Here is a 14366-nt window from a genome sequence, read left to right on the forward strand (position 1 = left end):
GCCAGAAGTGCGATCAACGGGATTTATTAATTTAATTACAGTTTTAACGAAATAGCCGGTAAACGTGTAATCGATCAAGTTGCGACCGGCCGAGCGTGAATCGAGCGCCTCCCGTCATATTTAGAATTAAACGCCGTATAAGCGGCGGTAATAGAATCTGCGAGAGGCGTCGCGCGGGCTACTCCTCGGATTCCTCGAATGCGCTGAATAATAGCCGGTTATAAAGGAGGCAACGAGCGTGTGCCGTCATCCTTAACTCCTTCGGAGAAATGGTAATTGCCGCGCGCGCACGCGAAATTGCCGGACGGCGAATAGGATGTCCCAAACCTGCGTGCGGGCTCTTCTCTCTCTCTCTCTCTCTCATCCGCGCACATCCCGCGATCAGACTCGATCAACTTTTCCCGAGCGAAAGCGTCAAGGGAGCTTTATTAATCGCGGTTCCAATTTCTACCGTTCGATATCTTTCTCGCCGACCGGTCCCCGCGGGGAATTTGAATTAAAAATTTAGATCGATAAATTGCCCGGCACCAGGTTAGTTTCTCGAAGGCACATTATTCCCGACCGTATAATTTACACGAGTAATTCTTCACGCTTCGGCTACCAATACCTCGACGTTTTCATTAGCAAGAAAGAAGAAAAAATGAAAAATAATCGGCTGCAAATTGGACATTGGGAATTCACCGATGAAAGCTGGAGCTCGGAGGAGGTTCCTCCTCCGCGACGCGATTCGTACGCCAGGCGTTATAACGCGACGGTGTTATAACGATCGTTAACATTAATCTCTCTCTAAATTTAATTAAGGTGAAAGCAGAGTCCGACGTCGGAAATTCGCGCGCGGTGTGTGTGTCCCGGGAGACTTTCAAAATAATATAAATAAGAGCGCAACGGGGACCGCATCTATTAAATCAATCCGTGATCGATCGTCCGTAACTCGAGCGATAGCGCGCTCACGCACGCGCTGCATATTACGCGCCGTAATTCGGACACGTGATATATGCAAATGCAAACGGGATATGAGAGCGCGGCGTGACGCGCCTAGAGTGAAATTGAATTATTATCGTTACCGTGATTGATTCATCATCCGGCGATTATTACTACTGGCACAGATAAGCCCCGCTGATTTGCCGGCAATTATCGTTCTATCAATCTAACGATCGAGTTAAGATTCCGCGCGCACCGCCGTAATCCCGCTGTTTACCATTGATCAGCTCGCCGTTTACCGTTGATTTATCATCGTCGGTCGCGCCTTTGTCGCGGATTGTTTCAAGCGAGCCATTCCCGGTCTTAATTCTGCATTAGGTCTATTTGTTTTCATATCAAGCCTTCGTTAGGTTTCCTGTTGTGCCCCCTTGATGCTACAAATGGGAAGTGGTTTCCGTTTTCTCCACTTGTGAAGACTTAACACAGAACCAAGTGGACCTGATGCAAGACTAAAATCTCGACTTGGATCTCGCGACTTCGTAATTCACAGTTTCCGCGATATTCGAAAAAAAGAAAAAAATCGAGCGAGCGACTTTAGCCAAGTGCCCGATTACACCGGCCGTCTCGCAAAATTGCAGTCCGGCCGGCGAGACTCGATTAGACCGATATCGAAAACTACCCGCGGGAACTACACGTGTCGCGTTTTGCGGAAAACGCTTCTCGGAAGGAGAAGAAGGACATTTAGCCTGGCGCGTTACATCAACACTTCTTGTACCTGCGTGATTGAGAACGTGTGAAAAAAAGGGGGAGGGGGCGGAAGGAAAGAGAGAAGAGGAAACACAGCGCGAACGGGACGTTCACAGAAGGTATTTATCGGTGGACTTTCCTCCGGCCGTCCGCGATCAATCGACTCATCTCGTATGCGGGCACACCTAACGTTCCGCGCGCTGCCAGCCAGGTCTGCGTGCGTGCGTGAGAGAAAGCGGGACCCGATATCACGGCGCATAACCGCGGGGATATCCTCGATTTAAGGCTCCATCGCGCGCGCGCCCACTCGATATAGAAACAGTGGCCCCCGCGGGCCCGCCGGACGATCATAATTAACCCTTTCACTGGTGAGCAAGTGACACACCGTCTGCTTTCTGCTACTTTACATTCGGCCGGAGAGGAGTATTCCTATTCCTTGCGAAATTGTGCCGATGAACCGGCCGCAGACGGCGTCGAAGTCGGTGTAAGTTGCGCTCGCCAGTGCGGCACGATGTGGACGATCGTTCGGCGACCGAGCGATTTATTCGTGAAAAATGCACACACACGGAGGACGATAATTTCGCTGCTGTAGCGAAGTCCATCGTTGCTGCTGCATATCTGCGGCAGTGATAAGATTTCATTGGCGTAACCAAATTAGCGGATTATTCGTAATTAGAGCGGAAACAGTTTTGTCGCCACACGGAGAATAAGCTCTCGTGAAAACTAGTTATGCATATAATATAATTGAAATTTAGTTAATAGACTTAATTTTTGCTGTGGAAGTTGATTCTTTTTTTTTTTTCACTTTCTCCATGTAGAGCTGGACTTCATTGAAATTGATTTACGACGTTACGCGAGTTGTGAGAGAAATGAAAATTCGTAAACGCGACGGAGGGTTCGAAATCCTCGTTTTCGTCGATGCTCGGTCTCGAGTTGCCGACATCCGAGGTGGAAAATTGTTATTTGTTGTGGCGATGAAGTATGAGAGGATTCGAGTGTAATGTTACAGCCGAAACGGAGGGAGCGAATGATAGAGTAATCCGAGAGCTATGGCATTTCCGACCTCCAGAAGCGCCGCTGATTACCATAATGCTACGTTGCGGAATGCGAACGGCGTTAAAATAGAAATAGAATGGCGAACACACCACTCGGGGATACTCGATGTTATCTCGCGCGAAGGGGTCGATGCAATTTTACTCCAATCACGTGTATTTATACATCGGGAACGACCGCGCGCGGCTTCTTGCCGCGGCGATCGCCGAGAAGGACGCGCATTCCTGGCGCGGACATTTTCCTAACGGCCGGCGCACAAGCTGTCGAGAACTAATCGTTAATGACGGAAAACCGATTATAATCTTCGAAGCGTGCAGGCTCATGTAGAATTGCCCGGATGATTTGCATAATGGGTGAATCTCGGGAGTTACTCGGTAATCAGCAACAATATGCCTTTCTCTTCTCGCCGCGCAACGCGCGCGCCTCTCAAGATGCGCTCGCTCGCGCGCGCGGCTCTCTCGTGGAATAATCCGCTCCACGGCAATTTACTAGTTATGGCAACTAGAATCATTCTAAGGATAGAATTATCCCTATGAGCTACATGAGCGTAAAAACAGAATTGTAACTACAGTCCTCGTAGTAACCGGCCGATTCCCTCGCTCAGCAATCTTCAACGATATCGGTCTCCATCTTCCGCACCTCTTATTTTCCCCGTCGCATTTCCCTTTTCATTTCTCTTCCCCCCCTCCTTCCCTTCCCCGTTTCTTTCTGTGATATTACAACACGCAAGTGTAATTTCATGCTATAACTAAGATACATCAAAGTCTACGCGCGCTGCGTAAAACATGTGTTCGCACGTTCCTCATCCATCTGCGGCCGATTGGAGAAAGTTTCAACGCGCTTAACTCTCGCGAGAGACGCGCGGCTCAAATCCATTATTAATAAATTTTTGGTTTACACGCTTGTTATCGAGCCTGCCAACGCTTCGCATTACAGGCGCGCTACAGGCGTGAAGGCGCGAGAAATGCGCATACGACGTTTCTTGTGCGCGCATCGAAGTCACCGGGGACCCCGTCTTTAAGATAAGACCGTCGCGTGACTACGTCTTATTTCAGGAATGCAGCTGTGCGATGTATCGCAACGGTTCTTTCCTTTTTTTCTTTTTATTTTATCCTCATTTGTGCCATTAGCATACGTTTAACTAATGATTTATACATCATACGCGAACTGAACCGTGTATATGAAAACGGTGGATTATTATATTTCGTTACGTCACATTATATATCGTATACTCTCTCGAGTCTGTTGCACTCGCGCTGCGAGACAGCGCACGAAAGTAGTCGCTCTTTATTAGAATCATTATCACATGGTAACAGATATTATTTTCATACATTATCAAAAAATTACTCCGTGGTTACATCGCCGGGAAGATAAGCTTCATCCCTCCCGCCTATACGTATTCTCGCTCACACGGATGACACATTTGAACTTCTCGTTTCGTTCGGTTTCGATCGGTCCGACAATTCTTGGAGAATCGATCTACACACGGAGAAAAATAATTTGCCGGCACGGCAAATTTTATACTGTCGCGGCAAAATTTGCCAGTTATTATGCGAATAGCAAGACGATTTGTTAGGAGTGCTAACTGCCATTCGCTGGATTATTTCGCTGAATCTATGAATTATTTTGCCGCAAGAACAAATTGATAAACGTGCAACGCATTATTTTGTCCTAACAGCAAATTAACTCGTCCCGAGGTCCTTGTACAAACACACCGAGCAAAATATTTTCCATCCTGGCGACAAAACTGTTTCTGCTCTCGAATTACGAATGATTTGCTAATTTGCTTACGCCAACGAGATTTTATTGCCGTCGCCACGGATATGCGATGGCAACGACGTGGTTTCGCTACAACAGCAACATTATTTGTCAATACAACATACACACATACATACATATGTGATTCACACGCGGAGACAACGCGGAAGTCACTTTCCTCGGCGGAGAGGCGCGAGGAAAGTCCGACGACAAAGCGGCGGAAGGAAGGGAGGGTAAGGAGACGCGAAGAGTAAGACCGGCGGGCGAGTGACGCGCGCGATGGATAGCGCGGAGGAGCGAAGAGAACGTGCGAGCAAACGTGCACGTGGTGGCACGTGGAGAGGCGTGGTTCGTGGGAGGGCCGTGCACGGCAGACCGCTGCAATCCACTTGGCACACGGCTGTTCGGCTAAACCCTACTCTTTTCTCAGCCGTTCGCGCTACCCTACCCTGTCTCCTCTCTGCCTTCGCGCGGTTTATCCTGCCAACGGCACTGCCGCGCGTGTTGGCCACCGCCGTCGCTGCCGTCGTCGCGCTCTTCCGCGTGCACGTGTGCGCTTCAGGTGCACAGGATCCGATATCTCCGTTATTCGCTTCGTCGTAGGCGCGATCGCGTTCTCGTATTAGATCGAGAAAGCAATCGAAGTGATTAGGACCCGAGTTCACGAGAAAGCGTTCCGAGATATCGGTATTACACGTTCCCTTTTTTCTGGTTCAGAGGAATCGAGAGATAAGATTGTGTAAGCCGTGAGAGCAGAGCGTTACGAATAGGATTGACGATGTGAAAAAATTACAGCGAGGTCGACAGCTGATTTGAACGCTGCAACAATGCTGCGTTGAAATACGGATCGTTGTGAGTGGTCAATAAGATCAGAGAGAGTTACGTTGTTATTGATATTTTTCTAATTCAATTTACTGATACTTCCGAGTTTGTTTTTGGTAATCATTATCCTGTTTACGTCGCAAATAATTCACAGGAGATCTTTTATGATCTTACAGTGCACTTGTGCCTACGTTCATCGTATTTTTGCAGGGAAGATTACATGTAATTGCACATTTAGCCTTTACACAATCTTGAATTACGGATTTTATGGTATTCCCGAGCGGACTGTTAAGTGCCATTTTCGCGCGTAAAAATAGCCGCGAACGAGATGCAACGGTGTTCACCTGTAATTAACCGTAACTATAACGTACTACGTTACCGGTTGACATTCGCTCCGTATCGACTAATTTATTGCGTGGCGATAACGACATTGTATTTCATAGCGGTAAGAGCTACAAGCGCGTTTTCATTCCTCCGAAACACGCGACTATCAAGCTGGCAGGTAGCCTCGTTAATTGCACCAGGTCGTTGTTTACGATGCAATTAGTAATCGGGAATTCTCGGCGTCTCTTCGAATCGCGCACGACTTGCTTTACTTTCCATCGACGCGGACAGACGTTTTATTCGAACGTAATCGGCGCTTCCAACAGTGCGCACACAATTCTCGCTGTATTTTTCTTATACGCGCACACGTCTCAATCGATAGCAGATTCGACCGACAGATTACCGTCGTATCCAATTTCGCGTGCATAATAATTTTCTAAGTTATTTTTTCACAAATAACTATTTTAATCGTGTGTTTTTTTCGAAAATGGAATCAATGTATTTTCCTATAGTTAACAATTTTAAATAACGGCTCACTGAAAATGTTGTGTTACTTTAACGTGGGAATATAAATATATGTTAAATTAACGTATTCACTTTGTTAACATATTTTACTTTTACTTTATATATTACTTTATATTACTTTTTAACATATTCACTGTGTTAATTTAACACAAGAATTGTAGTGGGCCGTTATTTACACATTTTACGCACTGAAAAACGGTGGAATCAATTATGAATGCAACACTACAATTAGTAAAATCTCTCTGAGAAAATTTAGTTGATTGCTAAACGAGAGATCCGCATTTGCCGTGCGTTCGCATTCCCACACATCGGCGCTCTGACGAGCGTCTTCGAAAAGACGAGCAATTCTCTATAACGTAAGACACACATAATATCTATAATTTCGAGGATTTATGTTTTTTCCAAGATCTCAGCAGCCCGCTGGTTGCGCACCGGTTTCGTCTCGCGTTCCGGCGGATAATTAACGGGAATCCTCTTCCCCGACTCGGTCATAACCGGCGCGGCCGGAAGACGTCGCCGATTTCCCCGCTTCACGCCGAGACTCCGCGTGGCACCGTTGCGAATAACAATAAGAGTCCTCCCCCTCGCGCGTTCAATTCACCGTAACAGCCGGTCCATTGTGCCTAATCGTCGCCTCCTCCGCCCGTGCCGATCGTCACGGTGAAATCGTTCACGAGCGGCGCGACGCCCGGGCGCCGCTCGCGATCGCGGCGGGTGGTCCGCGATCGTGAAATTAAAATCGAACGCGACGTTCGGCGCCTGTGACTATCTGCGAGCGGCATCTCGACGCGCCCTGCTGTTGTTGCGTATCGGATTACGCGCCTATCGAAAGCCCTTTCCGGTGTGCTCGATAAATCACCGACGCTCTCGCCAGCGTCGAGAGTCCACCCCCCTCCTATTGTTTCTCATAATTAGATAAATGGCTCATCACGTCGGGGATGCAAGTCTCCACGGTGTCTTTCGGGCGCTGCGGAGACTCGCAGGTGATCTGTTTGGACTTTAGATGAGTGATGAGTCATGACTTCTCTTGTGAATATCGTAATTTTAATAATAAATAATAATAACAAATACATCGAATTTCGTACGGTTATTGTTTGTATAAATAATATTCTCGATTGCTAACCTGATTTAATCTGACGTTTCTTCGAAGAGAATCCGTACTCGTCACTTTTCGATTACATAGAAAAAAAGAAATAGTTCCCACACAACTAAAAACTAGCTCCCGCAGATAAAACTTCGCTGTTCATATAATACAATTGAAATTTAGTGAATTTAGCTAATTCTTTTTGTTTCTGTAGTCCTTAAATCTGATAACTAAATTTCAGTTGTATTATATGGATAGCTGATTCCTTCTTTCCGTATAGAAATATCGTTCCTTCCTGCGGACAATTTTGTTTTTATTACGAATGTAAGTCAAATCTCGATATGATCAAAGATGTTTCGCCGGAAAATTCCATAGGTTTGCCGGTTCTATAATTAACGATTCCCACTAATCACGCGAAGAAAGTCGCGACGGTCTACCCAGCTATGTCGAGATGGGTTGTTCGAAAAGCGTCGAGAAGATCGTCGTCGGCATGACAGTGATCGTCCCTTGGCCGTCAGGGGATAATATCGCGTAATAATAACGGGCAAGAGGAGGGCGCGTGGTTGTTTGTGTAGGACGGGGGGTGGTAGTATTTTAAATGCCAATGATTTCATGTCTCCCCGGGGTGTTGGTGGCCACCCTATATAGAACGTGTCGGCGGCGTCCAAGTGCTCAGTCGACGACGAGAATCCGCCGATTAATAAGATCCACCACGGGTTTCTCAGCCGCGAGATCCAACCCGGACTCAGTGAAAGTGATTTTGGACATTTCTTACGCCAACGACTGCCCTTAGTTCTCCACTTGTTCGGCTGATTGGCCGTTTAATCCTACTAGAATTCAGCGTGTCCGGAGTGATAAGAGTTCGCTCGCGCTCTTGCGTAATCGTTCAACTCGTAGCGGTACGCAGACATGATCGCCATGGACGGCGGACACTCTCAGTATCGCAGATACTGTACGTACTTTCCGAGCGTTCCATCCGCGAGATTTTCGCGGTATCGAATTTTTTCGTTATCGGTCGATCATGTAACATTTGAATTGTAGTACGGGAGAACTGTCTTTCTCGACGACGAGACTGCTCTTTCTCGCTTTAACCGAAATATTTAATAATAATTTGATTCAGGAGGAAATGGTAGAACGGAAAAGTGAGAAGGAAATATCTTACGGCTATGTTACTTTTAACGTCGCGGAGTTCTCCTTTTTATCATACGGACAATAGACATTCGACTCCAAAGTGGAGATTTAAACGTTCGAGAATGGCCGAGTTGTACTTAATGGCGCAGGAAGTGCGGTACGCAGCGATAGAATACTGAAAATCAATATTAAACGCGATAGAAAGAGTCTCGCTGCACCTTCCCGGCGTATCGTTTGAAATTGCGCGTCAGAAAGTTTTTTTCCCGCACGAGAAACGAGGTTGCGGTCCATATTTGCCTCATTGCGCACAAATGAATGGTGATACACCGTCCTCCACGTTTGCTAGCATCTGATGATAGCAAGCTCGTACATTGTTCATCAACGGGTGGTCGCAGTCCGTTATTAACACAAAAGGCCAATATGCGTTATAGATCACGTGTTTTTTTATTCTGCTATGCCGTCTAATGTCTTATTATATTAAATAACTTACAAATATGTAAGGACATTTTTTTTAACTTTTTACAAATTAGAAGTTTCTTTTCATTATTATAAACATAATAAAAATATTTTATTATCATTGAGAATAATTAAAACGTTTTGTTATACTTAATTACAAATATAACCCGCAATCTTTTTTTTCGTATTAATAATAGTACAGTAATAATAATAGAATAATACTATTGTATTTTTCTCTCGAAATGCTATTGTCCGTTTTTAAATTTGTTCACACCTTTTGCTTCGTCTTGTCTTTTACCTCGCCTACGCGCGAGTCCAAATGAAAATTATCGCTACCTCTTGACACGAGTAATATACTTCGTTATCGTGTGATATAAAAAAAATATAATAATCAAGGGCATTTATTTGAATATTGCAGGGCAACTGCATTCGCCGAACGGCGATAGCGATAACAGCAACGGTAGCCAGCGTGCGGTGGCTGTTACTCGCAGTGAGGTAGAGCAACAGCAACAGCCACATCGCCAACGGCAGCAGCAGCAGCAACGTCAGGCGACCGCTACCGTTCCGGTTCTCGCCTGCACAAATCAATCGTCTATCACCACGACTACGACCGCCTTCACGGTGGCATCAAGCATGCTTCTCTTGCAAACGCAGGTTAGCCTCTTCCTTTTTTTTCTTACATGAAGAAACTCGTTTAGTCGATTGAAACAAACTGAACGGAAAATGTAAAAGATTTGATTTGAGAGAACGAAAACTTTGGTTCAGAGAGTCAAATTTTAACTTTCACGACCAAAACATTTGTTTATATCCAAACAAGCATTTTGTTTGAGTCAACGAATCCCTCGTAAAAAGTACAAAAGACACGAGAAACTCTGTGAGGAAAACAAAACCAACGTTATTACTTTCGGTAAATAATTAAGTTGAAAAAATAATCGATAAATAACAGGAAGCAAAAACTCGCAATATCGTAATTTAAATATTCGGAAGTGCGTCATCCGCATTATGAGATTCTCGCACGTGTGTAGTAAGAATCGAGCGTGTTGGTGAAGCCAAACGCGTTTGCATGCCACGTTCGCATGACGCAACGTAAGTTGTAATTTTACGTAATAATATTCGTCCGTGTAACCGCGCGCTCGTATCTCATCTCGCCTCATCCCGCATAAATAATTCCAAGAAGAACATTCATAAGAGATATGTATGTGCAATGTCCCGGGCAGAAGGCAAGTTCGCGAACGCGAAGGCAGATCGCCTTTCGTGTAATTTACCGGTGATCCGTGACGAAACTTTTATCATCGCCGACGTGCACACCTTTGAAGCCTCTTGTGTATTACGATTATTTCATTTTCGACGTTGCATAATCGGCGAAGTCGCGATCGACGTTATTTAACGGACGATTTCCCGCGGAAGAACGCGCCCTCCAGGAGTTGTTTGAAAATAAAGAGTGAGAGAAAGAGAGAGAGAGAGAGAGAGAGAGAGAGGTCGAGTTTTCTAAGATTTATCGCGCGCTCTTTTGCCCCCTAAGGTCTCTCTGTGCCCCTCCCCCCTTCAACCTTTCCTTCGCAGGACATTCCACGTAACGGTAGACCACCTTTTCCCTCCTCCATCATTCGTTATCGCGTACGATCCTGCCTTATCGGAACCGCAAGGCGCACAGCAGCCGGCGTCTTTCCCACCGACCGACCCTCCCTCCCTCCCTCTCACTCTCTCTCTCTCTCTCGCCTACGCGCTAGTCCAACTGAAAATTATCGCTACCTCGATCCGACAGTTAATCCAATTCTTATCGACTCCCAAGAGCTCTCGGATTCCACGGCGATCCTGCTTGGCCCGGTAACAAGATCCACCCTCCCACGTCTCGCGATCGTCATCTGCGCGTGTATCACGCGCGATCTGCATTCCACGTACCCGGATGCCGAGCATCGTCCTACCTGTTTCTCCCTCTTTCCCTCCCGCCTGACCGCCCTTTTCTCGACTCCTTCGACTCGGTGCCTCTCTTTCATTTCAACTTCTGCCTTCTTGCCGCGCGGTGGATGAGACGACGTCGCGGTCAATTAACCGCTAAAACGCGTCGCTAAATTAGCGAGGCAACGTCGGAGACGTTGTCTCGGCGGTTTACGGAGCGGAGAAGGGGCGAGGGAGTGGGAGGAGGAGGAGGGGTGCGCTTTTAGGACGCCGTTTAGCAGGCCATTTATTCACGGTCTAGAAGGACGATGCTTCGATCGCCGGTCCTCGGGGGAGCGATGAGCGAAATGTCAGCCCGAAGCGGAACCGGCGCTGGCAAATTGAATATCCACCCTCGACCGTGCCCGTCCCCCTTTCTCATGTTACTATCTCTTAGCTCATCCTCTCTTCCTTCCCTCCCCCCCCCCCCNNNNCCCCCCCCCTTGCCGCCGCAGGATGTCCTGTAACGCCGGTATTTTTGATTTTCTTTTCACTCGCGCTTTTTAATAATACAGATAATACAGGTGCGCGGAGTAAAAAGAAATTAAGCTGTTCATACAACTAAAATTTAGCTCCCACAGCTGAAAACTAGGTCTGATAACTAAATTTCAATTGTAAAAGCATTTTCGCGCGAACGTCGACATCTCCGATTCGAATGCAGAATTTCCGCGGCCCCCGGTGTGTTTGGCATTATATCACTCGCGATTTCTATTACGTTCGCATTTTTTCGTCGTCTTCGTAACTCCCCAACGGGGACGCATTAATCTTGTAAAATTTGGCGGACCTGTTTCACAAGCGGAATAGAAAGTACTGTTGCGCGATCACGCGAATCCGTCGCGTCGGACGCCGCGGAGATAAACCTACATCGTTAATTTCGAAAGCTGAATGAAGCGGCCGCCGTTTGAATATTTCATGGCCGGCTGAGTAATTCATTACAGCGTCCCGCAACACGTATACATCATCGCCGCTCGGTGGCCAGTCGATTTGCAAAGTGTATCAACACGGACCGTCGTTTATTATTATCCTATTGCCGCGTGCGAATATTTAACCGCGGGCTCGCCTAGTGTTTTACCGTCTATCGACTATCGGCTATCAATGATTGAAGGAGGAAGAAGGGAAAGGAAGAAGAGCAGGGGGACAAAGAGCGAGAGCGAGCGAGGAGGCAGTGAGAGAGAGAGAAAGAGAGGGACTCTAAGCCTCTATCGAGCGCTAGCTTATAGACAACACGCGATACGAGCTGCCTTGTCCAATCCTCTCTCGAACATCCTCACTGCGCACCTCGATTGTACATCGATGTCTCGACGCGGCTCGCAATTGTGGTCGAACAATGTTTCCGCCTTGCAGTTGAGTACTTCGATTTGCCGCTCGCACGGCTCTCCGGAGACTGTAACCGGCTCCGCCGGAGGAGAACACACAGCGGTGTTTAAAGTTAATAGTCGATTCTCGCTTATCCGGGATACGTAATTCAGGGAGAGGACTCGCCAAATTTATGTCTCGATAACATTGGCGTCCAAATTGGCACACGTCATTCACGAGACCCCAGGTATTTTTTATCTTCCCTCCTCTTTGTCATTTTATCATCCTTCACTTTGCTGATCCTTCCGATTCCTTTCGGACGTTGTTATATTGTTTTTTATCATTTTTTTCTAGAAATCATTGACATCATTTTGTTGAATTATCTAAAAAATCTGTTTGTTTATACGTGGTTGCCGCGTAAAAATAATTGCCGAATTGTTACTTTTTCTCTAAACACATTTGATTATATTTTAAGTATTTTTTTAAAGATTCTGTTAAAATGATATTTTTGGGGTTTTCTCAAATTCATATATAATTTTATATAATCTTTGATTCACTTTATCGACTTTTCTTTATCACTGCGTTGTGTTACACATGGTCTGTAAAAAATGGCTGTGACTTCTGATTGCAGAGTCCGTTCGGATGTAGCAGTTTTGCGGATTTGCTGAGCGCTCCTTACACGGATCCTGCGGATGCCGGGAGCCTGTCCGAAGAACTGGATCCTTTTCCAGAACTGCAGCTCGGGAATCCGCAAGGCGTGCCTACGGTTGACGAGTCTGCTCAGTCCCAGCAAAGTGTACATCATCAGCAACCACCCCAACCGCCACCACCACCACCACCTCTTCCGGAGGACGTCCAAGCCGACTCCCTTAGGTACGCGGCTTGTTGCTAAACTTCTAATATCTCGACATCAGCGAACGTAAACCCTCACGATGATTTATCGAGCGACGATGAAACTATACAGTAGCGTGTCGACTTCGTCACAATTCGTCCGCCTCAGCTCACGTGCGTCATCGTGTAACAACAACTCTGTCGTTATTACTACGAGTATTAAAGTGTCGAAGGTCCTGTGATAATACACAGTACAAATAATTTCTATTAAAAACTGTCCGCTGAAATTTCCGAGTTACTTTAACCGGATGAATATGTTCAAAATTAATATATTAATTTAGTATATATTGGTATACTTTTCAACATATTCCCGTAATGAAGCAACACAAGAATTTCGGTGGACTGTTTTTAACGCAAATTTTTTTACCGTACATCATCAAATCCAACCTGTTTTACTGTGTACTTCAGAATACAGGAGTTGCAAGAATCGCGATAATTTATGCTTCGCAGTCCTACACCCCTGCCGAGCTTCCAGGAGACCTACACGGTGCAGCGATACACCAGACAGGAACTCCAGGGCCTCGGCATCAAGATGGACGAGGAGTGCTACGACAACCAGGTATATTCGTGCGCCACTCACTACCCGACCGACTTCACGGCCGCGGTGTCCTACCACGAGCACCAGCCGCAGCAGCAGCAACCGCAGCAACAGCACCACCACCATCACTCGCAACACCATCAGCAACAGCAACAGGCCCCGCATCACCATCAGAGCTACTTCTCCGCGGAATCGGCGCCCGCCACGGCGACGGCGGTCGCTCCGCCCTCGAATCATCGACAGGAGTCGTCTTATGGAGTCGCTGTGACCATGCCAATGGTATACGGGGCGCCTTCGGCCATTGCGAACGTCGTCGCTCCTGTGGCCCCCACCGATCTCTGTCCCAACGTCGACACCGTCGTGGTCGGCAGCGCTCGATCGCGACGGGCATCGTTGCCCACTCAGAGATCAGAGTCGGCAAGGTAAGATCTTTTATCGAACTGATACCGAAGATAGTCTCGAGGCTCTTTGCTCCTCATTTGAATCGGTGGCACGCCGATACGAGATAAATGAGAAATCTCCGTCCCGGGTTATCCAACAACAGACTTACTTCTCGATTTATTAGAATCCAATGGTGGCTCCAGTTGCCGTGAACTCCAAGGGCGACACGTAAAAACTTAAGCAGTAAAAAAACTGACCAATCGCAGTAGATTACTTGTCTTACGGTCGAAGAATAGTCGACCGGTCAATTGGCTCATTGCTCACTGCATACTTTTTACGGCCAATGCGGACGATCCTTCTGACTTAACTTTGAGACGAGAGAGGGATCGATCACTTGACCAAACTGACAGATGTGACGAATCCCTTCTTCAAAAGCGCCGAACGTTGAGTTCCGTTTCCGTCCTTCTCTTCTCATGACGTCCAATTTCCGCGAGAGTCCTC

At 46.8% G+C, this 14366-nt stretch overlaps 1 protein-coding gene across 1 annotated transcript in view; it reads left to right on the forward strand.

Moving 5' to 3' along the window:
- The window catches only part of LOC106750457 (probable nuclear hormone receptor HR38), a 71180-nt gene that overhangs the window by 50381 nt on the left and 6433 nt on the right, over positions 1 to 14366 (forward strand). The window contains exons 2-4 of the mRNA XM_014630825.1: positions 9240 to 9475; positions 12687 to 12928; positions 13397 to 13906. Of these exons, the coding sequence (XP_014486311.1) occupies positions 9240 to 9475; positions 12687 to 12928; positions 13397 to 13906 (988 nt within the window). The remainder of the gene's footprint in view (positions 1 to 9239; positions 9476 to 12686; positions 12929 to 13396; positions 13907 to 14366) is intronic.

The sequence above is a fragment of the Dinoponera quadriceps genome, unplaced genomic scaffold (assembly GCF_001313825.1).
Source record: "Dinoponera quadriceps isolate SergipeBrazil2010 unplaced genomic scaffold, ASM131382v1 scaffold5784, whole genome shotgun sequence".
Classification (NCBI taxonomy): domain Eukaryota; kingdom Metazoa; phylum Arthropoda; class Insecta; order Hymenoptera; family Formicidae; genus Dinoponera; species Dinoponera quadriceps.